This window comes from Oculina patagonica, chromosome 6 (assembly GCF_052425735.1).
Source record: "Oculina patagonica isolate OP01 chromosome 6, crgOcupat, whole genome shotgun sequence".
Taxonomy (NCBI): domain Eukaryota; kingdom Metazoa; phylum Cnidaria; class Anthozoa; order Scleractinia; family Oculinidae; genus Oculina; species Oculina patagonica.
The window spans coordinates 23,278,683-23,305,864 of record NC_135763.1 but is presented as its reverse complement, the minus strand read 5'-3'; the positions used below and the strand labels follow the sequence as shown (position 1 = coordinate 23,305,864).

Below are 27,182 nucleotides of genomic sequence, written 5' to 3'. Positions count from 1 at the left end.
AACAGCATTGAAAATTCCTTATTATCAAAAGCGATGTTCTTCAGTTCAAAGTAATTATATTTCACTGCTAGCCCATTAAGTCCTCTATCCAGAATTCTTTCCTGTAATCTGTTGTGAATGCTGTGAACTTTGCCGCACAACAAGCCCAACTTCTCTTTTCCGTTTTCAAGTTACCGTTAAATCAAGTTTCTTTGTCGCGTCCATTTTTTAAAAGAGCGCCGCCCTCGAATAAGCGCCGCATTTGAGGCGCGAAAATTTAATAAACAGCGCCGCTTATTCGAGTAAATACGGTATGGCCCCTTCTGTTCAAATGGTGGATAACGTTATCCGCTATCTAGTTAATAGGTCTTAACAAAACACGCTGCGCTCTCCACCGGATAGTGATTTATCAGGTGGATAGTGTGTGTTATCCATCCTTTAAACAACTGGAGCATGGATTCAATGCGTATATATCTCTCTTGATCAACAGATCCGGTAGTGCTGTCTTTTGCAGATAATCTCTAGTTCTGCTTTGTTCTGCGCCGTACAAGTATGTACGGCGCCAAAGAGTATGGTTTATCGAGGCGTGTTGGTGTGAAAAGGGGTTTGAGGTAAATGGGTTTAAAATTAACCACGACTAACTGCATTTTCTATAGATCATGGCAGTCACCAATACATGCTAACATTATTTATGCGTTCTCAAGAATTGCAGTTTGTCAACTGTTATCTTGCGTGACATTGCGTGACCGGCGCTTTGTCACAGATGACGCAACTTGACTTAGTGCACTTTAGTTGGCTTTTATTTTGGACGTTCCCTTCCATCACATCGTTCTAATTTATACATGGCTACCACAGACAACAGTTTTTAAAATTCTCTGACTGTTCCCAGAAAAAAAATAAAATTTCCCTTTCTAAATAAAAACAAACTGACAGATATAACAGTGGTCCCAAGCCTCCAGCAATGCAATTTTTCCTGACTTTCTTAATTCGAAATGTCGTAATGCCCTGACTTTCCCTAACCTTTAAGACCTTTATTTTTCCCTGGCCATTTTCTGACCTGTGGCAACCCTGTTATATCGTGCAGTAACTCTAAATCAGGGACATAGCAGAGATAAGAACGGGATAAAAACAAGAACGAGGAACACGTTATTTTCACCCTGCTCTACTTTATTATTTCACACTTCTACAACGTTGTGTCTCACAACTGCAAGTAATTATTTTGTGGGATAGCACAATTTAATGAATAAATTCTGATCAGTATCCAACTACACAAGAACTATCATAATCTGTCTAGCCCTATTTTCCTTTAAAAGAATATAAAATAGCAAAATCAGCTTGAAACCTGCACATTACATTCTTGGCATGATAAAATATAATCTGGCTTTCCATGAATTCAATTTAAAACTTGGTAATGAAATCGGCCTCCTTGAAACGGGCAGTCGAAAGTTGTTTTTATTTTATTTTATTTTTAAAGGTTGGTTTATCGTGAAACTTGTTTTCTTTTTGGTATTTTGCTTGTCGCTCTCTGTACTCACTGTCTCAGGCAAACACTTTTCGAGAAAGAATTCTGAATTTAAAAAAAATGCAGTTACGCCCCACAAAACCATAGGTCATCTATTGCAGGCTTAAGGTCTCATTTCTTATCGTTCTTATTACTGGATAGATCTGTTCCCGATTTTCCTAATTTGAATACTAAGTCAGGCTGACACCATAAATTTATCTGAGCCATTTTCTACCGATACCGTAAATGATCTAATAAACGTCCACTCTCAAATAAACGCCTCGTACCTAATAAACGCCTTCCCTGAAGTGTTAAGTTTGTATTAGACGCCCCCTCTTATAAACGTCCCGTGTCTAATAGACGCCCCTCCCCCCTCGAAGAATCACCTCAGAAACCAAGGAAATGCTCCATAGAATAAAATCACGCAATGTAGTTAGTTTCTTGCTTGACTCCGGCATCAAAGAGACAAACTACGTCAACGTTGCTGACCCGATGCGAAAAAAACGTCGATATCGAAGTATGAACGACATCTCTAGGTTTTGTATTAGCGCAGAATAGTTTAGTCTCCATCCCAAAAACTCTGTTTTGCATCTTACTCCACTAGCAAACTACGCATCCTATTTGTTTTATTGATGTTGTTACTGTTAAATGTAGATAAACGCCTCTCTCTAACAAACGCCTCATATCTATTTAACGCTTCTCCTAGGACCCCAAAAATTTAATAGACGCCCCGGGCGTTTATTAGATCATTTACGGTAGCCTAACATAATGTTTCAAAAACGCTGTCGTCACCACAAAATTAATTATTTCAATTTAATTTCCGATTATAACTTTGTTGCAATCGCCCTTTAGGACTAACTACCAATTTTTCGCATTTTATGAGTAAATGATACGAATATGTGAACTGATATATTGAGATACTCAACTTTTCTAATATCCCGCTTCTATAGTTTTAAAGATTTTGTATTTTTCCACTAACAAATTTTCAAAGTTTATTTTTATTGTTCAGGGCGTACAAAGCTAAAACTCCGAACTCCGCGATTCCTTCAGGTAGTTTTATAGAAGATTTCCACTTCGTCAGGGCTAAAGTAGTAACTACCCGCCAGAAATGACCGTGCGAAGGAGGATTTATAGTCGTAACCAGTTGGCGGGCCGTAGGTGGATCCAAGGTTTGAGACAGACCTGTTACTTGATGAGGCGTTTTCAGCAATGTAAAGATCGCTATTTCCAAATGTTGGTCCATCGTTAGTACAACTGTAGATGGAATATCTTTTGTTTTGAACTCCTGTTTGATATAGTTTCAGTGGTTGCCAACCAGGCTTGTTAACCAAAGAGAACATAAAAGCTGCTGGATCGTGCGGCCACTGACATTTGGCTAATATAGGAAAGAAACAGTGGAACAAATGTCATACATTTATATGATGCTAAATAACACTTTGGACCGCTTTACATCGAACGTATTATATAAGGTAAATTAGTTGGGTGGACATCATTTCACCGATTTTTCTAAATTACGTACGGTATCTTGTTCCCCTGAAATTTGTCACCTAATTCAGACCTCTAAAACTATTAAAAATGTCTGATTCATAAGCTCGGCTATCCAAGAAGGCTTAATTACATGTAATTATCAAAGGAAGTTGATAAAAGTAAAGAAACTGCCCTAGCGAATTCTTTAAAAAAATGGCGTTTCGAGCTTTAGTCTTTGTGAACTTTGCTCCGACGAAGGGCTATAACGCTTGAAACATCAGTTTTTCAATTCTTGCTACGGCGGTTTATTTACCTTTATCACCTTCTAGTTGATAATCATCTTGTTTTTTTTTTTTGCCCGCAGACGCTGCACAAGTTGAAGTTAAATTCAGACAAGCGAACACATAGCCTGAATTTCAGACCTCCCTCTCTGGTCGCGTTCTCGGGAGTAGGCGACCAGAGAGGGAGGTCTGAAATTCAGGCTAGCAAACACGCACTTTGAACATGAAAACTCCGATTAAGTTTAATTCAGACAAGCGAACCACGCTTTGAACATGAACACTTCGATTAAGTTTATTTCAGACAAGCGAACCACGCTTTGAACATAAACACTTCGATTAATTAAGTTTCGTTCAGACAAGCGAACACACGCTTTGAACATAAACACTTCGATTACGTTTCATTCAGGCAAGCAAACACACGCTTTGAACATGAACACTTCGATTAAGTTTCATCAGACAAGCGAACACACGCTTTGAGCATAAAAACTTCCCTAAGTTTTCTTTTAGACAAGCGAACCACGCTTTGAAAATGGAAACTTCGAGGAATTGTTATTAAGACAAGCGAACACACGTCCTGAAGATGAAAACGTACTTTGACAAGTCTTTAGACTAGCGAACGAAAACACGCTTTGAACATGAGAACCTCGATGAGTTTCATTTAGACAATCGAGCACACGCTTTGAACATGAACCGAAAAACATATAACTATCGGAATAATAAATTATGTTCAATGTTTTGCTTTCAAAACCTGTTTTGGCATCAATACAAACTTGGACTCGAGCTTCGTTTCTAGAGCCCGACTTGAGACTCCCACTCGTGCGGAGAATCTGAGGAAAAAAGACCGACTTTACGCATTCTTGTTCAGCCTTGATGATGCTTGTAGAGTCAAGTTGTTGTCAAATCGGCAAATGAAATATGTACGGGGACTCTCACTTTAAAATGACGAGATGTAAGATAAAATCGTTTTTTAAGGCCTTGCTCAATTCAGGTCATTTTAACCCCTACTATTGTATTAATGAATGATTAAGTGACACTGGTCGGATATAAGGGTCGCATCCTTTAAAGTCATGTTAAGTGTCATTGTTATACATTGGTGTCACCAGCTTGATTTTGATTGGCTATAAGCACGCAGCTAAATCTTGCTTGCTGTTTCTCTTACGTCATACCTACAGACATTAGATTTTACATATGTAGAAGTGACGTCATACCTACAGACAATAGTTATATGCATTTAGAAGTGACGTTACCAAACACACTAACCAGCAGTTTGATCAGTTTTGCCATGGCGGAGTCGAAATCAAGGTTTTCCACACTATCCTCAGTTTCTGTTATCCGCCTCAGCCTTCGGCTTCGGCAGATAACAAAAACTTTGGCCTTGATAATTATCGCTATCATGCTCAACCTCATCCAATAATTGTTAATTTAAGTCCTCTCTCCCCTCCAACGCCCACTTCCCCACTCCCCCTTCCCCGGACGGAGTCGAACAGTCACTGACGAGAATATAACTTTCAGAACATTTTAGAAAATATTCTAAATAGTCTGAAGAAAGTTGTTATCCTACTCAAATTTAATTATCCATTTATTTAAAGGGCGACGTTACTCTACACCAATCTTGCCCTAAAGATGCCCTTTAATAAAGCATGCTAAAGATGGGGGCCATATTTGTTTTACCTTCTGGTATGCGCATGTATTAAAGCAATATACTCATGTCACTTACTAGTCCATGCGAGGCTGGTGTACCCCCCAAAGATGTACTTGCCGACACGTACGATCGTAACAGAGGGGCCTTTATTGTCACAGTTGGTATGAAAAGTTATTGTGGCCCAGCCATCCCTCGACGCAAGCCAACAACGCCTCCAGTGAGTGTTGCTTTGCACGACAGGCTCTAAGAATTCACCCATAACCTTTAGATAACTGGGGTTCGTTTTCAAGATTTCTGAATCCTCTAAACCGGCGGCTGCAGGTGCTAATAAAAAGAAAAAAACAAACTTAATTTACATATTCAATATAATTTAATGAATTAAAAGGTTTTCGAACAGAACATATTATATCAACTTACTTGTTTTGGAACCGCCCTTTCCTTGCAGCTCGTTAATTGTGTCATTAAGGTCTTTTATCTTTGAACAAGCTGAAATATAATTGCAACCAATTTCAAAACCTTTGAACTTACAGATAGCTGAAAAAAAAATATTACTACCTATTACTAAAAAACTCAACCATTATTCAAGTCCTAAATATATAACTTATAACGATCATCAACATCATCATCATCATCATCATCATCATTATCATGTCTAACCAGCAAATATCCCGGCAGCAACTAAATGGCCCTTTATTTACTGCGTGTGACAAGTGAAACGAACGAGAATATGAGCGATATTCTATGCCGGCAAAAGAAGTCATATCAGTTGTTTTTGTTTGTTTGTTTTTATAATTTGAAGAAATTTTTAGTTTTATTTAACCATGCTAATTCATAAGCCGTTCTGATCATGTACTGTAACACCGGTTCGTCAGCATTAAAAGCAGTTTAAGTAGAAACGATACAAGCTAAAATTATTTTGTCGCCATCGTCGATTGCTTCCAAGATATTAATATGGCAAATACAAAGGCCTAAAAAATTGAAAACCACCAGACAGCTGACCCCCACGCAAGAGCACTCCAGGTTGTCAGAGGACTGTCCGGTGTCCTTCTACCAATTTTTAACTAAAAATTTATTATTTAAAAATTACCTAAAATCTTCCATATTTCTTATTTCTCAAAATGTTACTAATCTTTTGAGAAAAAACTATCTTCTGCCAACATCCCCAAAAATCACCCCAAACATTTTCAAAACACCGTTAATTATAGAAATGTGGGGATAAAAAAAGTATTTTTGGATTTCTTGTACGCGAACAAAATATTTCAGTTAAACCCATGTTGTTTTTTTATCGATGAAAAAACGACCTTCAGGTAAAACCCCGCCTTAAAGAAGCAATGTCACGATATTTAAAGGCATTTTTCTGATGATTTTCAAATTGAAGGAAACCTCAAAATAAGCAAAGGAGTTATAAAAACCAAAGACAAAAATAGATGTAGATCGACAAACTTGAAAAGACGCAATTTTTTTCGAGATGTGTTGTCCTTGTTAACAGACAAATATGGGCAAATCGGTTAGTGTCAGTTCTTAGTGGCAAAATATTACTAAATGCAAACGGAGGTATGTTGAGGAGAGGGACAGGGGGCTGGAGCCATGGAAAAAAGGGGCGAGAAGGAACAAAATACGCAGAGGAACAAAATACGGGAAACGAGAGTAAAAGGCATGGGAGGCGGGAGGTTTAGACCCCCCGGTCCCACCCCCTGTTTCCCTCCACTATGTCATTACTGACTTAGTCTAAGCCGGGTGTTTATACTTACCATCGCAGTCTTCCAGTGCTTCTATTTTTTCTTCCTGTTCTTTCGTCTTTGCTTCCTGTTCTTGCATCTTTACTTCCTGTTCTTGCATCTTTGTTTCCTGCTCTTCCATCTTTGCTTCCTGTTCTGTCGTCCTTGCTTCCTGTTCTTCCATCTTTGCTTCCTGTCCTTCCATCTTTGCTTTAAGATCCGCCAGGCTCTTTTCCAATATTTTTACCTTTTGTTTCAGCCGCCCTCTCTTAGCGAGGACAGGCTTAAATTCGTTCGTCAGAATGAACATCAGCAGTAATGTCACAAAAACAATCTTCAGATGACTGGCCATTTCTGTGAAAAATATAGATAAAAAAAATATTTTATACCACATGTACAGGTAAGACGTCCGTTTTTATATTTTACTGGACGAGAATTATCACATGATGCGCCTTGAAACTATACAAGAGATAACAGTAAAACTCCTTTAGAACAACAACAACTTTGGTCTGACACGTGGTCAAAGATGAGTGATTTGAATAAGAACATATTTTGAAAAAGTATAACCCATAAATAGTTATAAACGTTACGCCCATAGAATTACGGCAAGACTAAAATAATTTACGTGTTAATATTTTACATCAATATTTTTTTTCGTGGACATGTATGGTTTATGTAACTTTTTTTCTCTCGGGCGTACAAATAAAGGCAGTGTTTAATTCAAAACAGAGAAATGAAAATTTCAGTTACATCAGAGCACGACTAAGAAATGTACAAGGGACAACGCATTCGCAAAACAATACATGCACAGAAAACGATTTAATGGTCAAATAATGGACAACAATAAAATTTTTCGCTTTCTGATAAATAACACTAAAACAGTCTTCCAATGATGAATTAAACTAAGAAACCTTTATTAGCTCACTGAATAGTAGAATAAGCAGAAGGTTTCAATTTTTTGAAGCGTGTTGGCAATTTTGATTATTTGCTGTACGATACAGTGTCTGCGTTTTTGTGCTAACGCAATATTGATTTTTAATTTTACTTAATTAAATATATCGACAGAACAAACGGCACAAGTATACACGATTTTAAACAAGCTACGACATGGACCCCTGAATTCAAGTTTGGTCACTTTAGGATACCCGGCAAAATGTAGAGACAATTCAAGTTAGCTTCAATTTTAAAGGACAGTATTAAAAATACGACATATTTTAACAAAATTACTGCTTCATACTCACTCGGGATGTTGAGGTTAAAGAGGTTAATGTTTCAAAGCCGGCACTGCTTCAGTTTTCCAAACCTGCGAAAAAAGAATATCTGAACGATTAGCGATTAGTAAACAGGACACAGAATAAACGCACGAGAACTTACGTCGTCTCTGGTTGCCCAAATTCAAAGTGCTCTTCTGGCAGTGAGCACGGGCAATTAAAAAAAAAGTTTTAAAGTAAAGCTGACAGGTAGCTTTCTTATTTGTTACTGGTGACGTCATCAGTTGTATTATTGGTTGTCCTGAAATGTTACGGTTGGCGCTCTGATCGAACAGGTGGAAATCATCTCCAAGGTTTTTAAATAGACGTGTCAAAAATGTGCTCTTTACACGGTAGAAACACGATAATCCTCTAGAAGCTAGGTTTTTGAAAGCAAACGCGGCCCTAGATATGTACTGAACTAAAGTAATACAAATAGATTAGTGTAACTTCGTACCGTGAATATCCCTTAGTTATTGCTTGACTTTATATTTCAATTATTGCGTGCATGTAGCTATAAAAGTTGATATGTAATTTGGGCCTGGTGGTTGCCGAGTATTTAGCTCAGCTGATGCACGTCTTGCGAAAGTTACGTTGCTAAGGTTATCTCTGCTCTTCATTCTGCTTAGATATGATCGATTCTTCTGAAAACTAATATACATATTCTACTCAGTAATAGCTGCCCTGCTCTCCCTTTGGCTTAAATTGATCTGTTCTGCTCTCATCTTTTCGCAGAGATGTTTGTTCTGTAGAAACTTTTGCTTGGAGATAGCTGTTATGCCTGACATGTCTTCTGCTCTTACGTTCTGCTGTGAATTCTGCTCACATCAGGAGCACCCAACGAGGAGATTCAGTCCAAAGTCTTGGAATGTCGTTGTATTGATTTCATGTGTTGTTTAGGGCCTTTCAACGGGATATTTGTGTGAACTAACACAGTTTAATCTTTTTGGATTTTCTACCTGAATATTAAAGTGGCAGAGAATTTTAGGGAACAAAACCATTTCTTGTTACCTTTCCGAAAATCGTAGGTGTTTTTTTTTTCTTGCAATAAAAAGCTTTATTGGTGTTAGAGCTTTTTTTTTATTTTTTTATTTTTTTTATTAATGCTTACAACAATGTTTACAACAATACAATACACAAAAGGCCATTCTATAGTATCAAAGGCTTTTTCGAAATCTAAAAATAGAAGTAATCCCGGTATATTTCTCTCTTTTGCAAAACCAATAACGCTGTCGATAAGCCGAATGTTTTCTCCTAATTTATTAATAATAAAGCTTACAGTACAAGGAAACAATAAAAAAAAACGAACAGGTATAAAGAAAAAAAAATAAGAAATTATAAAGGTATTTACATGCGTTACAATTTGTTTTACATACAGTGCATACATTTATCGTTAAACTTGATTATTCAAGGACACAAAGAAAACGTAGAAATAGTAGTATTGAAAAAAGGATAACGTACTTGAATTTATGAGAAAAAAAAAACTACAGAAGATTTCTATATATTTCTTTGAATTCAGGCAGTTTATTATTTTGGATCGCGATTTCTCTTTGTATATTAAGTCTTTCTTTTAAGAGTGACAGAAAACTTTCGAAGCATAGTTTTTCATCGTGTAAGCATTTACAGAATATAGAGTATTTCGCGATGAGAAGCGTGTAGTTTAAAGAGTACGAGTGCGTCTTTTTGTCAAGAATTCCATATAAAATCATACTGTTTGATAATGTGATCTTTTTTTTAGTTTTGCTGGACCACTAGTTTTGAAATAAATTCCAAAAAGGTAAAGTTAAAGAGCAGTGTACGAACATGTGATCTAAAGAGTGTCTGTCAGTGAGACATTGAGGGCATAAATCACTATCTGATATTTTGGCTTTAAAAAGGCTAACTTTTGTTGGAAGGATATTATGAATAAGCTTATATTTCCCGTTTTATTAAAAACTAACAATGGTATATTGCAGTTCCTGCGTTTCGAGGTGACAGTTTCACTAAAGAAATTGTGAGGGGGTATTAACAAGAATTCGGAACAGATATTCACAGAAATGATCCGTTGGGTGCCACTTTCAGATCATGTATGATCTTTTCTGTTGTAAATTCTGATCAGATCATGTATGATCTATTCTGCTGTAAATTCCGCTCAGATCATGTATGATCACTGACTTTCCTGTAAATTCTCCTGAGATTATTTATGATCTATTCTGCTTTAAATTCTGCTCAGATCATGTATGATCTGTATTCTTCTGTGAATTCTGCTCAGATCTTTCGGTATGATCTATTCTGCTGTAAATTCTGATAGGATCATGTATAATCTATTCTGCTGTAGATTCTGATCAGATCATGTATGCTGTAAATTAATCCGCTTTGATCTTTTTTTTTTTGTATTTTTTTTTTTTTAGAAATTACAATGACAATAATGCATACAAGAACCTAATTACAATGCTACAGACACAAACGAATTACAATATTAAACAAGCCTTGCACAACGTGACTAAAACTTAGTACAAATTGAAAAGACAAAATTAAAAAATTAAAAAACAAACAAACAAACTGCCTCCGACAGCGGGTACAGATACAGGTAATTTTTTGGTTAACGTACTACAATAAGAATAAGAAAGGGTGACAATTAAAAAGGATTTAATGAGACATTAAATCTAAGGTGATAATAGAAGAAGCAGAGGCTCCCACTTCGTATAATGGTAATTTAGATTATTGTTCTCTCTCGCAATGAAACGTTCCAGTTTGTAAGTATTCTTAATACGTTCTAATAAAAGTCTAGGTGATAAAAATTTGTCATTTAATTTGAAAAGGTACAGGAGATATTTGCCTTTAAGAATGATATAGTTCATCAAAGAACTGTGAGTTTCTTTATTACTTATTCCAAATAAAACATCTGTGATCTCGAAGTCCTTAGAGACTTTTAATTTAATTGGTCTCTAAACAAGTTCACAACTTCATTCCAGAACATCCTAACTCGTGGACAGTAGAAGAAGAAGTGTTCTATAGTTTCTATGTCCGCTTTACATAGGTAACATAATGGGGAGTCGACTATTTTGAATTTCTGAAGCGACTTGTTTGTGTAGAGAATCCTATGAAATTCGCGTAGTTTTGTACTCAAGGTTACTTGGAATGGTAAAAGGAATATGTCTTTCCAGTTTAATTGAAAAGACTCGGTATTAAAAGATCTTCGTATTTCTTTATGGCAGCGGGCGCACGTACAATTTTAGAGATCAGGCTGCTATACAAAGATTTTGATTGCAATTTTTCTACTTCGTTTTTTCGTTGTTAATTTTGATAAGAAAAGTGGGGAAATTTAGTGGATGTGTGTGAATAGGTATAAGACCTCTGTTTGCGTATAAAGTATCTCGCCAATGTAATGGAAGAGCCTTGTATAATTTATACTGAACAGTAAGAAAGTGTCGATGGGTGAAAGAGCCGATCGCAAAGGTTCTTTTTTAAACACAAGCTCCCCCGCACAGTCGTAGAGCTCGCCAACTTTATATAAACCATGTTCACGTATTTTGGCGCTGAAAACAGATTTACCTTCAATACAGATGTACTTGTTGTTCCATATTACTTCATTAGAAATTTCTTCCAGTGTAGAAGGATCTGTTTTATTCATAGAGGACCACCATAGGATTAGACATTCCTTATAGAAGATCGGAGTAACTACCGAGAGCCTTTCAAAGCCAAAATTGCAATGAAATAGGAATTTGCCTCCTACCTTTTTAAGATACGTATCTAAAAAAAATTTCCAGCCTGCGGTGTACGGATCTAAATATCTTTTTATACATATTATTCTCTGTGCAGAGATCATTGACCCGATATCAGGCATGTTTAGACCTCCTTTCTCAACTGGATTAATAAGCGCCGTTCGTTTTATTTTATCTTTACCTTTCCATACAAAGGAGTAGAGGAGCGAATTGAGTTTTTTAATGAAATCTTTTTTACAAGAAAGCAAAGCTGCGCGGTATAGGATTTTTGGAATAACAAACGATTTGATTACTTGTATTCTGCCGATAATTATGAGGCCTCTCCAACTCCAACCTCGCAGAAATTCTTTGACGCTTTGATCATGTTCTGCTGTAAATTCTGCTCAGATCATGTATGATTCTTTCTGCTGTAAATTTTCCCGATATCACGTATTATTTATTCTGCTGCAAATTAATCCGGCTTTGATCATGTATGATTTTTTATTCTGATGTATGATTTATTCTGCTGTAATCATGCGTTTACGGGACTCTGACCATCCAAGACTATTGTAGCCACAATACGTACATTAAATATTCGCATAATCATCGTTTGGTGATTATGCGTTGATCTTTTCTGCTGTAAATTCTTCTCATATCATGGATGATTTGTTCTGCTGTAAATTCTGTTCAGATCATGTCGATCATGTATTATTTATTTTGCTGTAAGTTCTGCTCAAATCATTGTAATTGTAATTATAATTGATCTTTTCTTCTCTACATTCTGCTAAGCTCATGTATGATTTATTCTACATTCTGCTAAGCTCATGTATGATTTATTCTGCTGTGAATTCTGCTCAGATCATCGTATGATCTATTCTGTTGTGAATTTTGTCCAGGGAACTCATCCATTCGGTTGCTTTTGAAAAAGAGTTTTTCTTTATTCTTTAAAAAATGCTGCAATATTATTTTTTTCTCTTTTTTGTGAGTAATGCCACCTGTTCTGGTTGGTTATGTTTTTTCTTCATCATAGGATACTGACGATACCTCTTCGTTTGTCATCAACTAATTGCATGGGAAATAAAGGATTGAAAACAAAATACGTTTTTTTAATTTATTTGGGGTCTATTTTACACTAGCCTGTTCCGAGAGCCTGGAACAGGCTACTTTTACACCTGAAGCTGTATCGAAAGCTTTTTTTTATCAAGTCAGTGTTATGTAGATCCATTTCTAAATAATACTCTACTTGACAATTTCAAATAAACACCTTCCACCGTATTTTTGACTTCTTAGACGCATATTTTTCCATTTTTTTTTTCATTGATTCTTTAAGGGTCTTTTAGTTTTTCAATGCTTTACTAATATTTGCCTTTTTATTATTTTTGTTAATTTTCATATTTTTATATTTCCAAAAAATGAAAACGCATTAAGGAAATAGGATTAATATTTGGACGGTGCGGGGAGAGCATGGGAGCATGGGGAGGTGGTAAAGGATGAGCATCTAATTTTTCCTAGGAAATATTATCACAATATCAAGCATAGATTTTCTTACAGCCCGTTATGTGTTTTGTGTTTGGTCGGTCATAAAGTCTGGTTCTAATATAATCGCCCCGAATGTTCCTATCGCCTCTGTCACTTCACAAAGTTTTTTTGTGATCGGGGCGATCATATGAGAACATTACACGGACGATCGCTAACGTCTGCGGCGATTGAGGCGATCGCGATCGTTTGGATCGATATCGCCCGTGTTCTATCCTTCTAGCATCTCTTTCCCTTCTTCGCCGTAAAACAGCAACAACTGAGAAGATAATTATAAGAAGCGAGGTTTTCTCTTTTATTAAAGGCTGTCATTGTGTTTGATCTACGACTAAAATGATTGTTTTTCGTCGGTCTTCGCTCATACTAGCCGATCGGGACGTTCATACGAGAACCCCCGATCGCTTTCAATCGCTTCGATCACCTTTGATCGTCTCAGTTGTTGCAAACGATCAATTGGATTGAAACGATCGGGGCGATCACATGGGAACCAGGCTTATTAGAAAGTCGACTTGTAGCAAGTCTATGTCAAACAGTAAGTGATAAGAATAAACAAATTATCAAGTAGCGGATGTTATCTCGATACACCAACAAATTCTAGTTAATTCTTAGCTGAACTGGCACTAAAATACCGGAAGGTTCTCACAGTAATGACCTTCCGGAAGTAAGCTGCGCTCCGAACGTAACCAAAAAAAAAATTATGGTTGTTTCCAAATCGCGAAAGCAACGACGCTTTGCAAGATCCCTCCCCTGAGAAGGGGAGACATCGGAAATTGGATTGGACGAAACGTTTGAAAAACCAACAAACAGATGACAAAAGATTGTCGGTCAAAACTCGATCAAAACGCCCGGGGGGGGACTCCTATATGAAACGGTCGGGGATGCTCGTCGGAAATTTTGAAAAGAACCCCTAAAAGAGACCAATCTGGGTGTGGCTCAAGCTTTTCTTGACCCCTAAAAGATACCAAAAAACTAAGAATAGAATTTATTTTTGTTTATTCCTCCGTTGTGTAACCCTAAACGAGACCATTATGGCTTAAAATATTGGCGTTTTTCCCGGAACACCCTAAGTGAGACCAAAAATCCGAAATTTACACCCCTAAGCGAGACGACAAGCATCCCCGTCACTTTCATATGCGAGTCCCCCCTCCCCCGGGTCAAAATGCGTCGCAAATGGCAACAGCATATTGCGGTATGATATAGCATTATATATACTTATAACTATTTAAAATTTAAAACGATATGATGTGATATAGTTTTTGTAACAGTACATAAACGGGCGACTCGGTTTTAAACAATGTCACGCAATGCTTCACTTAGAAACATTGCGTGATGAAATTGTTGTCAAGGCGACGAGGATTTCCGTCACGCCGCACACACCTACATCAGTGCAACCTCAATAATTATAACGAAGAACAATCGCTTTCCAAACTTTAAGATACTCGTTGTAGTTCTTATTATAACCAATTTTACAATCACTCTACTTTTAAAGCCGAATTGTGTGACTTTTCCCAGGACGAAACAACGCTGTTCTTTCTTTTACCGGTAAATATTCGCGTAAAGAGGTATCTGTTCTATGAGTCAAATAAGTCTATGAGTCATGAGTCAGGGTGATTTTTACACAAAGTAGGTTTTTATCCTTTGAACCACGGTTTTCCGTATATTATTTTAGTAAGGGCGGCGCTTTTTTTCAGATTAAAAGATTTGACTTATTGACTCATACAATCGGTAATGTATTTTTACTGATAGTTTTCTTCCCAGAAAATGTATGAGGCAAATACTGCATGGCGGAGAGAAAGACTTGGTAACCATGCAGCAGCCTCAATCTCAAGGACAAAATCAGTTCTCCTGACTGAATGCAGCAAAATACCTTGTTATAGGGAATTAACGCTTGTGTTGATTAAGGTATTTGGAATTAACGCGACTTAAATTAACGCGAATTGAAGGAAAATTGCTTCCCAATGAAGGAAATTAACGCCAAAGAAGGGGTAACATTCCAAAATAAAGGAAATTAACGCGAAGTACACAACAGGAACAAGTTTATTTCACACTTGTAGACGTTTAATCTTAACTGCAAATAGCACTCATGGTACCGGCTTTCCACAATCGAGCGTTGAGCTTCTTCACAGTATCAGTGACACCGGCAGATTCCCCCGTCCCCCCCCCCCCCTCACCCTTTATCAATGTATATTTTTCTTTTCTTTTTCTTATTTCTCCTTTTCTTTTGTTGTTGTTGTTGTTGTTGTAATGTGATTTCTTTGTATTCTAACGTAATTTTTGTTCAAAAGAAAGTAAAAAAATGTAAAGTTAGTAATGATTGTAAGTAAGTGACTGTAATTGTAAGTATGTAAAAAGTGTTGTTAGTAGTATTGTAAATAGAAAAAGGTTTCCACCCTGATAAAATAAGGCTTTTTCCTGGGAATCAAGAACGACTGTACTGTATCGAGAAAAAGAGGCTCGGAAATTAAGGTTAGCGAAAATTAACGCGACTATTTCAAGAAATTCGCGTTAATTTCATGAAGCGTTAATTTCCTATAATAAGGTATGTCACGGTGATAAATAGAATGAGGATACCGTTAAAGTAAATTATTTTTAAAATGGAAAGGTGAATGAAAGAGTGGCCTCAGGGTAACACCATCGGAGCTAATTAGTTCAAAAGGAAAGGGTGGATACGTTAGAACGGCATTAGAGGTCCTTTTTTTAGGCATGGAGCAGTAGCCCTGAGCTACCATGCGGCAATTGACTGGTATATCAAATACAGGACCCTGAGGCTAAACCGTCAAAGATAATTTGTATAAAACAGTCACAAGGCTACACTGCCATGGAATTTATTCTAAGCATAAGAATATATTATTATTAATTTATCTCCACTCAGTAGAGTACAAACAACGAGACAGGACAGCGCAGGAGGAGAAGAATGCAATCTGAACAGCTATATAAACGATGCTTCCAAAATGGGTAGAATTATCAATTGAGGGTGTTAGGAAAAAAATAAAACAAGTCTCCAACATTTTAGCCGTTTGGTCTACAAAGCCAAACACGCACATATGAGAGGTACTTTTATCTCTGATTTTATTAACAACTCTTATTTAGGTTTCGCCATAATCGGCTTGTTTACCCTTTTTTTCTTTTTTATAGAGAACTTCTGTTACTATTAATATACTCAGCTAACAATACTTGCATTAGATATTGGAATCTGTGAACTAATTATAAAAGGTGAAAAAACACTAGAGGCGAAATTAATCAGCATTAAATAGAGAAACCATTATTTAGATTCTTGATTCTACTTCAAAACTAAGAAACGTTTCCCTAGCTGAAAGCTGGATTGTTTTACTTTTGCATCATCGACTACTTTACACTTAAACTCTACAGTTGAGTCTAGCTAACTCCAACTAACAAACGACATTTCAAATAGTGACACGATATGGAACCATTCTCTTTCTCATTCGCCGTATCTATCATAATAAAAGTACAGCATTGCAACCAACTGTTTTATCAGATTTTATGGCATGTTTCTTGATCTGTTTCTTCAGAATCAAACTAGTACCCAGGTGTTATGTTATTAGGTAGCTGCGAGACGCCTGGGACAGACGGTGAGTTCACCGTTCACATTAGAGTCCAGATCTCTAGTGAGCCGAGAACGACGTCGGCTGAATCAGAATTATAGAAATCAGTTGAAACTGAACACTTTCATGCAAGTAAAGTACTTTTAAAAGATGAAAATAAATTACGAAACATTACTTAGACCTAAACCTTATTTTGTAAATAACATGCCGTTAGGGGTTAGACAAATAATTTCAAATCCCAGTGTTCAGTAGGTGCTCTTGATTTCGCCTGGGAAACCTGTGAACAGAACAATACAACAATATTAATATAGCAATATAACAAACAATATAACAATATTAAACGTAGCTTAGTAAGTAAATGTGTGTTGTAATAACCGCGCCTCCCAATATTCTGAAGGTTCCTGTGAAATGATTTTGGAATGCTATTTCATGCATTGGCGCAGTTCTCGTAGGTTTACAGAAATGCAATTGCTCAACCCCCTTTTTTTTTTGCAACGTGATAAATACAGGACTCTGGAAACAACTTCGTTCCCAGGGTTTTCTCGGCGGTGATTTTCAAAATTGCGGCCATTCTCGTGCCCAGAGCCGCTTCTCTTTTAGCCGGTTGAGCCTGAGCACTAGAAACAAATCACTCTGGAAACAGATGATTTGATTGGCTAGATTTTAAAAAAGGGATTTTCAAATAAACCGTTTTAAACTCTCGTGTCAGCAAAGGGATATAAAAGTGGTTGTTGTATTAACAACGCCTGTAAGACGGAGTTCATACTTTACCTGTTAGTTTCGCAAGTTCTTTGAAGTTACTTGTTATTCGCAGCTTCTTTGTCACTGCCGCACTAAAAAAGAAAAAAATCCGAAAACAGTTAAATCTGGTTAAATCCTTGTAGAATTTGTAGTTTAAGCAAGACCCCTATATATTGTAGTCTCTTAATTTTTTCCTCTCTTTTCACTCTTGAGGCTTTTTGAAATTCTAAAGCGCCAAAATACCCCAAACGTTTTACAAAGCGAAGAAGTGAAAGCTATATTTAACTCCTTTTTCGCCAAGATAACTCTATAATTTGCTCTCACCTGAAGAAACCTGTGCCGTCTGTTTGTTCGTCAAGCACAATTTGAAAAAACCATGATGGTTGGTAGATTATAACTCTAAGAAGCTGTTCTCCAAATCTGCGAGAAAAGAGCAGAGATCTAATGAGAAACATAATATTCTTCTTACATTATACTTTCAGAGATGGAAATATGAAAACAGGTTTTCCAACATATTCCTGTCTGAACAGTCAGAAGCGGAAGCTCTTCGCATAATTCATCGGCAATTTGCCAGAATCGTTATTCGTTAACATCTACATTAAACAAGCTCACACTTTTATTAACCCGCTAAACAAAACATCGAAAATATTTTTTTTAACAGAAAAAAAATATAAAATCTGGTTGGATTCTTTTCTCGTGTTGAGATTTTAATTGATTTCAACAATTTCTAATTCTAGCTATCTGCGATCCTTCAAGTCTCAGCAGAAACCCGTAAGGGTTGAGGGTTGGTCTCAGTGATAGATCTGTATCTGTATAGGTACTTACCGAGTGCAAATGCGCTCCAAAACTTCTCTGCCCCAAGCTGGGGGGTCTGGTAGGTAAGTGGTCTTGTTTTCAATATCTTTGTACACAATCACAAAGGGCTTGGTAGATTCACCCAGCACTGAAGCGATAGCTTCCGAGATACAGCTGCGTTCACAGAGGAAAGGAAGAATCATAAATAAGTTAGAAGGAGTGGAGTAGTAAGGAGCAATTAATAGTAATTGATGGTGTTCAATTTAAAATAAAAAGCAAGTTAAAACAACACTTGTATTGCAGCCGGTCACATGCTAGAAGCGCAAGAATATTCTGACTTAGCTAGACCCTAGAACAAAACTCCGTAGACTACAGTGTATAATTATTTAATTTATTTAGATAACGAAATACTTACTCAAAACTCATGCCCTGGATGGTGCTGTTAAAAACAGAACTGTTTAATGTAAACAGATGAAATCCATACTCATGATAACCTGTGAAACAGGATATAAGAGAAATATGAGTAGATACTCAGCTTGTTCTATTCAGTAGAAATCCGTGAATCTGATTGGTTTTCACGAGTGCGCATTGGCTGTCGTCTGAGCTCAGAAAGAGTCGAAATATTGTGAATTAATGTCCATCTTGTCTTGAAATAAACTAAAACTTGGATTTACAATAATGCCGGTCCGTTTTCTTTATGTTATATGCAACAAGTGGAATCGTTGTTTTATTAACAACTACAAAGAAAATAATCAATAATTCTTGCTATTTTTTTTTAGGAAAAAAGGAAAACAGAGACAATTTTTTGATTTTGATAGAGCATTATCACACGCTCGTTGCTATTAAAACACTAAACTGTTCTTGAGTTTTGAACCGAGCTGTCCGTCTGTATCATGAAGTTATCTGTATCATAGAAGTGAGCTGAGCTGTCCGTTTATGATGTCAAGGTAAACAATCATTTTGTTTCTGTGCAATTACCGCGGTGTGCGTTGTCTTTATAATAATACATACCATGATAACTTAGACAATCTGGCAATACGAAGTCTCTGTCCTTTTTTCTTTGCTGGTTTGCAATTGTTTCTTTGTGTTTGTTAGCGTTGGCTGTAAGAAAAAAATAGAAACAGTATGTTTACACTGTTAGTTAAAAAAAATATCCTGGCGTACGTTAGGGCGATTCATGATTTATATTCCGAATCCCCGAGAACTTCGCCAGAATTTTTTGCTGTGCGTTGTTTTGTGTTGCCTCGGTTTGCTTCTTTGTTTGTTGGTGTGTGTGTGTAGTTTGACTTTTGTTTAGCGCTATCGGTAATCAACTTTTTTTTTGAGTTGTAAATGACGGTTCTGTAACTGCATTATCTAACTGATTTGCGCGCGTGCTGACGGTAGCCTGTGAGCCGGCTCACGCGTGCGAATACGCGTGCGTGAGCCTGCACACAAGCCAGCTGACTGTTTCCACAGCAACAGCTAACTCGTCAAAACATAGCGCGTTACTAACTTAGTTCCTCGCCGAGTGAAATTAGATAACAAGTAAATGAATAAATAAATTAATTGATTAATTAATAATAACTACATGTATACTAGTTCAATTATGCTGAGTTATGAAAACATTTAACTCTGATCATCGTTAAATTATTGACTTGTCTTCAATGTAGATTTTTTTGAAAAATAAAAATTGAGATTAAACCTACCCAATTCAGGAATATTATCCTCTAAGCAATCTTTGGCGCCCATGAGCCAAGCAAGCAGACTTGGCGCAACATCAGGTGTGTACATGTTGTGCCCTGCAAAGAAGCTATTAGGCGTGGCTAGCCGTTCGCTGGGTGCTTGACAATTAAAATCAAATGTTGAGTTGAATTCAACCTTTCGTGGCGGACTTGGTGTCCTTGAAATCATGTATTTTTGGCTTCTGGAAACCTGAAAAAAACGTTCAAGGTAATCTTTAGTTTTCTTTGTTTCGATTAACGTAAAAACAGAGTGCCTTTGTGCAACAACAAAAATTGTCGCTAAGTTTTTATGAGTTGCAAACACGCGCGACTTTTTTCTTGTCTTGTTGAAAAACAATTATTTGCGTTGCAAAGACACTTACCTTTTTTTTTTTCAAAATTCGTGGAACACGAACATGATTGGAACTAAAAGCACAACCCATTTTGTTAAAGTTTTTTCCAAATATGAAAATTTGTCCAAAGCGATAAAGAAACTTGACTGATCAGCCCGCTTCGAAAGTCTTCCGCTTAGTCTGTCTGTGCGTTTGTGACGTAAAAGCGCGTGCACTAGTGGTCCCTAGAAGGAGATGATTGGCTGGAAGAGCTGTCAAGTTTGAACGAACACGTGCCATTAAGAAACTTTAAATTGGAGTTCGAATACGAGATTGAGTACAAGTACGACTTTTTAAACCGAACGCTCATTCTTTGGATTATCTCATTTAGCACCAATCGCAATCTCGTTTATCCATTCTCATTTTCACTACAAAAAAATCGCCATTCCCGTACCAATTTTAAAAATTTTGCGTTGCGTGTTCCTATTATTTTCAGTTGTAGGAGGGATTTTGGGCCCCCCAAAATGTTAAAAGTACTTCTCTTTTTCGGCGTAAAGCGCTACCGTGAGAGCTTCAAGGCAATGGGGAATTGGTGTCTAGTCTGCGCCCGCGGTCAGCATAAGATATGGCAGGAAGAGACATTACAAATACCATATATGAAGTACCTACGGGTGGAGGACGAAGAGGACTAGAATCGAAAAGGCGTTTATCGGCTGATGAAATTTCCTCGATCTGTTTGTTGATTTTTTACAAGCTACTTCCGCGAGACAATCAATCTGATTCTTTCAAACCATGCCAACTGTAGATATCAAGAAAGATCTGCTGTTCAAGGCTATTGGAAAGGAGTACAGTAAGTACTGTATTACCGGTTTTCGCGGAACACACGTGCTAAAGAATCAAGAACAAATAGAGACTTCATATGCCTATTGAAGGTGAAAGTTCAAGTTAATAAACACGAGATTTTATTTCTTATTTAGCTGACGAAGAGTTTGATGAACTGTGCTTTGACTTTGGCCTTGAATTGGATGAAGTGGTAAGCGATGTCTTCAGAATTTGTGGTTAATTTTCTCCCATACATTCATGTCTGATTGTTGTATTTACAGCTCTGTGGTCTTGCTTCCGGCATTCTCGATTTGTGGCCAATAACACACACTTAGTCTTAAATCAAAACATATCTACCGATTCGGTTGCTGGGAATGTTATACAAGCTCGGTATAAATAAAATTAAACAATGTTTTGAGTGTCAAATGCTTTTATTTGTACCCAACTCAAACCAAAGTATAGTAACTGAAAACAGAATTCACAATCAGTGATAAGCTCAGGATCATACAAACTGCTAAGAAACCCAACTCTTGTATATTCATATTATGCAAACTTCAAAACTAATCAAGCTTTGGAAATCACTATATATTAATCACTCCAAAAGTTGTATGTGGTAGATCACTCAGTAACTCACGTCAATGTACAGTTGTAAACTTTTAACAACAATTATTTCCAGTAAGAAGATTATTTAAAAGGAGTGCTCCTTTTTTAAGCTAAAAAGGTGTATGCAGCAATTAAGGGTATGGTTTATTGGAAAATAACATATTTTGGTCTAAAATAAAGTAACAGTTTCAAGAAACATGCTGCACACCAAGGTACATTCCAAGCAAGCTTTCACCGAAGATGTGCCAAAAATATGACGAGATTTCAAAGGATTGTATTGAAAAAGGTAAAGAACCACACTGAAGATCTTTGGTGTAACTTGCACGGAATGCAGCCTGGGCTGTGCACTAGGTACCAAAAATTTCAGGCAGTACCCCTCCCAACTTCAGGAATACAGTACATACCCTAAGAATATGCTGAAGTCAGAACACATTAACACAACACAGTCAGAACACAAAATTACATGTACATGTATGACTTACAATACATAGACTTCTATTGTCTGATTTCAGTCGGGGGAAAAAGGGCCAGTTTTGGCAAATCTTTGTGAAAGCATTTGAAGAGTTTCCGAATTATTTCATCCAATCAAAACCTAGTGCAAGCGCTCACGACTACTCCAAAAGCAATCATGTGTACAAATTTGTCATGTTGCTTAGCAACTTCTGGGACAAAACCACCAAAACCAAGTGATGCTGCCATAAACTGACACTATCTTTTTCCCCCGACTGGATTTATAGACTGCAGAAAGGAACATTCTTATCAGTGTGTTTTTGACAGGTCCCTGGTCAGGAAGGCAAAGAAGATGAGGGAGTTATTTATAAAATTGAAATTCCTGCCAACAGGTAAAGTGTACCATACCTATTTTTTGTTAATGGCAATCATGTTTTTAAGCCAAGGTGCATCATGCATTTGATGGAGGCAGGGAGATGAGAGGTTGCAATCCATTTTCAACGTCATATGTAGTTGTGTTTTCTTTCTCTTTTTTTGCATCATTATTTGCCTCTTATAGTTACTGGTAATTCCTGTACTTACAAGTACTCTTGAGTCTGGAGATAATTCCTGTACTATCTTGCAATTTTACCACACATAAAATTTTTAACAAAACAAAGAAAATCTTCAGTCTGAAACTGTTGCTAATTTGCAATGAGAATCTCCTAGCCAATTAAACAACAAACTGCAAACAGAAATCTTTAATACAGTTAACTGGATTCCTACAAATAATAAATTCTATATCAATACTGAATGCTTCAGTGGCTCTTGAAAGAGGGTAGCAAAGGGTGGGTTGTGATCCCGTTTCACACACAAATTTTTAATTAACAAAATTCATGTGTCACGTAAAGTTGAAACAGCAGTATTCGCTAATCATGTGTCTTTTCTAGCTATTTTCATGCATCACGGTATAATTTTTGCCCTATTTTCACGCATCACGGTCTAATTTTCACCCTTTTCATGTGTCACACATAAACCCTTTGCTACCCTCTTGAGAGAAAGGAGTTGTGTCTCAAGAGAAATGAGATGCATCTTGATAGAAACATGATATGTCTGGCGAGAAATGAAATGGGACGAGAGATGTTAACTTGCATTTGAGTGGTTCTGTATCAGGAGAAATAATGTTGTTAGTCAAAACTGGGGGTCATCTAGCAGAACCGGAGAATGTGACAGGTTTAGAATCACAAGCTGTTTGCCATGTTTCCAACTCTCATTTGATTTAAGCAGTGCAATGTGTCTACCATACCTTACTACAGTACGTGTAATGTATAATTATGCATGCATGCATGTGCAGGTTACATACGTGTACCTTTACTACTACTTGTCCGATGCATGTTATTCAGTTCACTGCATTTACATATTTGCATAGATATGACCTTCTTTGTATTGAGGGAATTTCAAGAGGACTTCAAGTTTTTCTTGGAAAGTAAGTTTAGTTATTAACAGTAGTAAATGCAGTTTGTACATGTATTTCTTCAAAAAGGAGTTGTTACAAAATGTTGAAAAGACAATGGAAAATAAAGATCTCATCAGAATTTCACAAAGCCAAATGATCATGACAAGAGACAGGCCTTTTGATAGGGTGCGGCAAAAAAGCAGAAATTACATGGCATTTTTAGGGCAGATTATGTGGCAAATTATGCAATTTTATCTGAGCTATTTTAAGCTTGTTTTACAAGGTTTCAGGAGATGAAAATATAGTCTGTCTGCGGGTGTCAGAAAAAATCCGGACTGTCAAAATAATTCCGGACACCAAATTAATAAACGTATGGTACGGTATGTAACGTATATTATACGTAAAAATCATGAAATGTCAGCTTATTTTTCGTATTATCCAGTGTCTCCAGTGTATTTTTCTGAAGAGCGCGCAACATACGGATAATAAACGTTGAATTGTAAAGATAATATACGTACGTGGCTATGTTTCCAGGATATTAACAAGCGTAAAGGTAACAAAGTTTATTGAAATAAATTTTCTATATTCAGCCGCCATTACGCTAGAAAATCTCAAGGACTAAAACGTCTAAATTAATTATGTTTTCGGGCCAAAAAGCAGTTTTGTTAATTGATTAAACCAGAAACCATCATTTCAGCGAGTCCGCGACTTATCTTTTCATTAAACGACCGATATTTTTAAACAGTTCGACACGAACTCGAGATCGATGCGAAGCCATTCGACGGCACTTCACCTACAAGACGTTCACGAGCGTTTCGTCGATGTGTTATTTTGTTTCAAAAGAGCTTTTCCCACAGCGAAAAATACTTTATAGTCTTCGGAAAAATAAAACTGGAAAAAGAAAGATTTATTCTTCGGATTTGACGTTGCTAAAATTCGCAACGAAACTAGAATGAAGCGAAATCGACTTTACGGTGACAAACGGTGCGAATTTGTCATTCACGATTCTGGCCACTGCCGTGTCACCCGCGTTCGTCGAAAATAGAACAGATTAATTGGTATTCTTCGATTCGGAGTTTATGTTTAAAAGACTTCTTTTCACTTAAAATACACAAGGAAAATATTTAATTGCTTTTCACAACTACTAGTGAACTAGCCGGCCGGTGGTTTGGGTTTGTTTTTCACGGATTTCAGATGGAGACGAAACCTAATTGAAATGAAATCAACAACTTCGATAATCGCAGCAAAGTCTGATTTACTCAAAACATTAGCGATCAAAATTCATTATTTTCAGTCGGATAATGAAAAAAGAAAAGTATGGCGTATTAACTGAAGTTATTTCCTTAGAAATAAACAGACAACTCATTGACAACGAACGTTTTCTTTTATTACATGACAAGATGATAAACACGGCGCGTTGTCAACAAAACTAGTATGCAAATTTAAGTCGAGAAGTCCGAGAGAGAACTGCGTGAATGGGATTCAGTATAATAGCGACACGCTTTATTCGGTTAAAAATCTAGTTAACGTAAATTGATAAAATTAATTCTCGTTATGTATTGGGATAACACTTTACATGGATCCGGAAACTCTTTCGCAAATAGAAGGGTTGTTTACTGTGATTTCACTATTTACGGCTAAAATGAAAAGTGTGAGACTTACGGATAATAAACGTTGAACGTGGCTATATTTTCAGGAAATCAAACGTATACATGTATATATGCATTCTCAAACTTTCCAAGATAACCTTTTACAGCAAGTAATAAAAGACCGAAAACTCCAAACTTTTCAACCATCACTTGCGGTCAAAATAGCGCAGTGCGAAGGTAGCGGTTTCGTGACTACGTGACGGCTAAATTTGCAATCCGGCCTCTTTTATTTTTAGCAAGTTAAAAATAGTTTCATGCACATCCTAAATCAACCAAAAGTTTGAACCAGCCTAAGCAGAAGTATTCTAATTGATCTCAAAGATATGGCTTATCCAAGGTCAATTTTAAGCAGAGCAAAACGAAATCAAATTTAATATAAACACGGCTGCGAATTTATGATTTGGCGTTTTGTATTGCTTTTTTCACAGCAATGAGTATCGATTAAAAATAAAAAAAATATCATCACGGATCTCTAATATTCGCCTGTACGTAGTTCCAAATACAGAAGTTCTACGCAGTTTTGAGCCAACTTCTCTCCAAAAAGCGCAATCAAGTTCTATTCTTCAATGTGTATTTCTCTTCAACCACGTCAAGCGAGAGCTCGACCAAAGTTCATAAACAAACAAACACATTTCATGGAATTGTTCTATCCTAAAACTTTCTACCAAAGGGACGCCGTGAGTTAATTTTCCTGTATTAAAGCAACAAATGGATTTTCGAACTTCTCAGCGAATTTTTCCGCCGTAAATCAAAAGCAGTGCAAATTAAACTGCTGTGAACGTGGACTCCTTCGCTGTGGACACATTTAGCGCTAAAACATAGTTTTCGCGGGAAGAAATTTTCCCAGCTGTCAGCTTTATTAACGTCTGCTTTCCCGGCCACTACTATTAAAAGTCAATCGGAAACCAAAGAACACGTTTTAGCTATAAAAAGGCTAACGAAAAACGGGAAAACTTCGTGAAATTATCTGCAAATAAAAAACCATTCAAATGAACTGGCCATCGGCATGGGAATACAAACTTTTTTCTTTAATCAGATAATTGGCTCACCTCATTTATATGTGTTTTACCGGAATTCCAACACAAGAAACATCAAGATTAACTGAATGTAAGGTTCGTCCAATATCCTTTTTCCAAGATTTGCAGTATTGAATGGCAGTTTATAACCCGCGGCTTGGCGTGTAGATTTGTAATAAGGAATTTCTTTGCAGACAGAGCGGCTAGATTTGTCAACATCAGAATCCTACGTTCTCCTCCTCTAGCAACAAAACCAAACAAGCGAAAAAAAAAAACCAACGGAAATTCCGTTCTAAAGTTTTCTTCTAATGTGTCCATCAACAAACAACAAGCGCGAACTCCTCGTGGTCAGATCATGCCTTCTGTGGTCAATACTTCCAAAACTGAGCGAAGATAAACTCACGTAACTAAGCGATTGACATTTGCATCTTCAAATTCTAATCTTCGATCTCCCCGGTTTGATGGCGACGGTAGAGCATGTATACATACAGCACACTTTTCCAACGATTCTAAAAATATAAACCTGCACTGCCTCAGGTATAAGGTGAAGGATCCTCTGAAGAAACACATTTCGCGCCTGAAAGCGCGAAACGTCGTCAATTTCCTGTCAGTAAAGTAGCCAATCACAGAGGGTTGTCGAGATTGTTTTTGACAGCAATTGATCGAAAGCCATGTCAAGTGAACCGTCAGCTACACAGGCTAGCTACCCAGCGCGTTTTAGCTTCGTTTCTAGCCGATCCAACCATTTACTACTCTGAAAAGACGTACGATTAATAAGCGTGCATGCACCGCGCGTTTTAGCTTCGTTAGCTTTGCAGATCCAACCATTTACTGCTCTGATAAGATGTACGAATAATAAGCGTACATGTACCGCGCGTTTTAGCTGCATCGTTACTTGCAGATCCACTCATTTACTGCTCTGATAAGATATACAAATAAAAAGCGTACATGTACCGCGCGTTTTAGCTTCGTTACTTACAGATCCACTCATACTGCTCTGATAACATGTACGAATA

General features: G+C 36.9%; 3 protein-coding genes across 3 annotated transcripts in view; 1 reads left to right on the top strand and 2 right to left on the bottom strand.

Annotated features, from left to right (window-relative positions):
- Positions 1-1,140: 1,140 nt before the first annotated feature.
- LOC144657158 (uncharacterized) lies at positions 1,141-7,891 on the bottom strand. The gene is made up of 5 exons (XM_078517466.1): positions 7,830-7,891; positions 6,622-6,942; positions 5,288-5,356; positions 4,946-5,194; positions 1,141-2,855 (listed from the first exon to the last, which is right to left on the bottom strand). The coding sequence occupies exons 2-5, from the start codon at positions 6,938-6,940 to the stop codon at positions 2,527-2,529; spliced, it is 966 nt and encodes a 321-aa protein (XP_078373592.1). The 5' UTR covers positions 6,941-6,942; positions 7,830-7,891; the 3' UTR covers positions 1,141-2,526.
- An 8,169-nt stretch (positions 7,892-16,060) lies between these two features.
- On the bottom strand, positions 16,061-20,389 carry LOC144657175 (uncharacterized). Its single transcript, XM_078517488.1, has 8 exons — positions 20,243-20,389; positions 19,845-20,070; positions 19,168-19,257; positions 18,572-18,650; positions 18,187-18,330; positions 17,686-17,781; positions 17,392-17,453; positions 16,061-16,897 (listed from the first exon to the last, which is right to left on the bottom strand). Exons 1-8 carry the CDS (start codon positions 20,300-20,302, stop codon positions 16,866-16,868), a joined length of 789 nt encoding a protein of 262 aa, XP_078373614.1. The 5' UTR covers positions 20,303-20,389; the 3' UTR covers positions 16,061-16,865.
- A 491-nt stretch (positions 20,390-20,880) lies between these two features.
- Positions 20,881-27,182, top strand: part of LOC144657133 (phenylalanine--tRNA ligase beta subunit-like) — a 23,018-nt gene continuing 16,716 nt past the window's right edge. The window contains exons 1-4 of the mRNA XM_078517441.1: positions 20,881-21,041; positions 21,169-21,224; positions 22,394-22,458; positions 23,475-23,531. Coding sequence (XP_078373567.1) covers positions 20,984-21,041; positions 21,169-21,224; positions 22,394-22,458; positions 23,475-23,531 — 236 coding nt within the window. The 5' untranslated portion in view covers positions 20,881-20,983. The remainder of the gene's footprint in view (positions 21,042-21,168; positions 21,225-22,393; positions 22,459-23,474; positions 23,532-27,182) is intronic.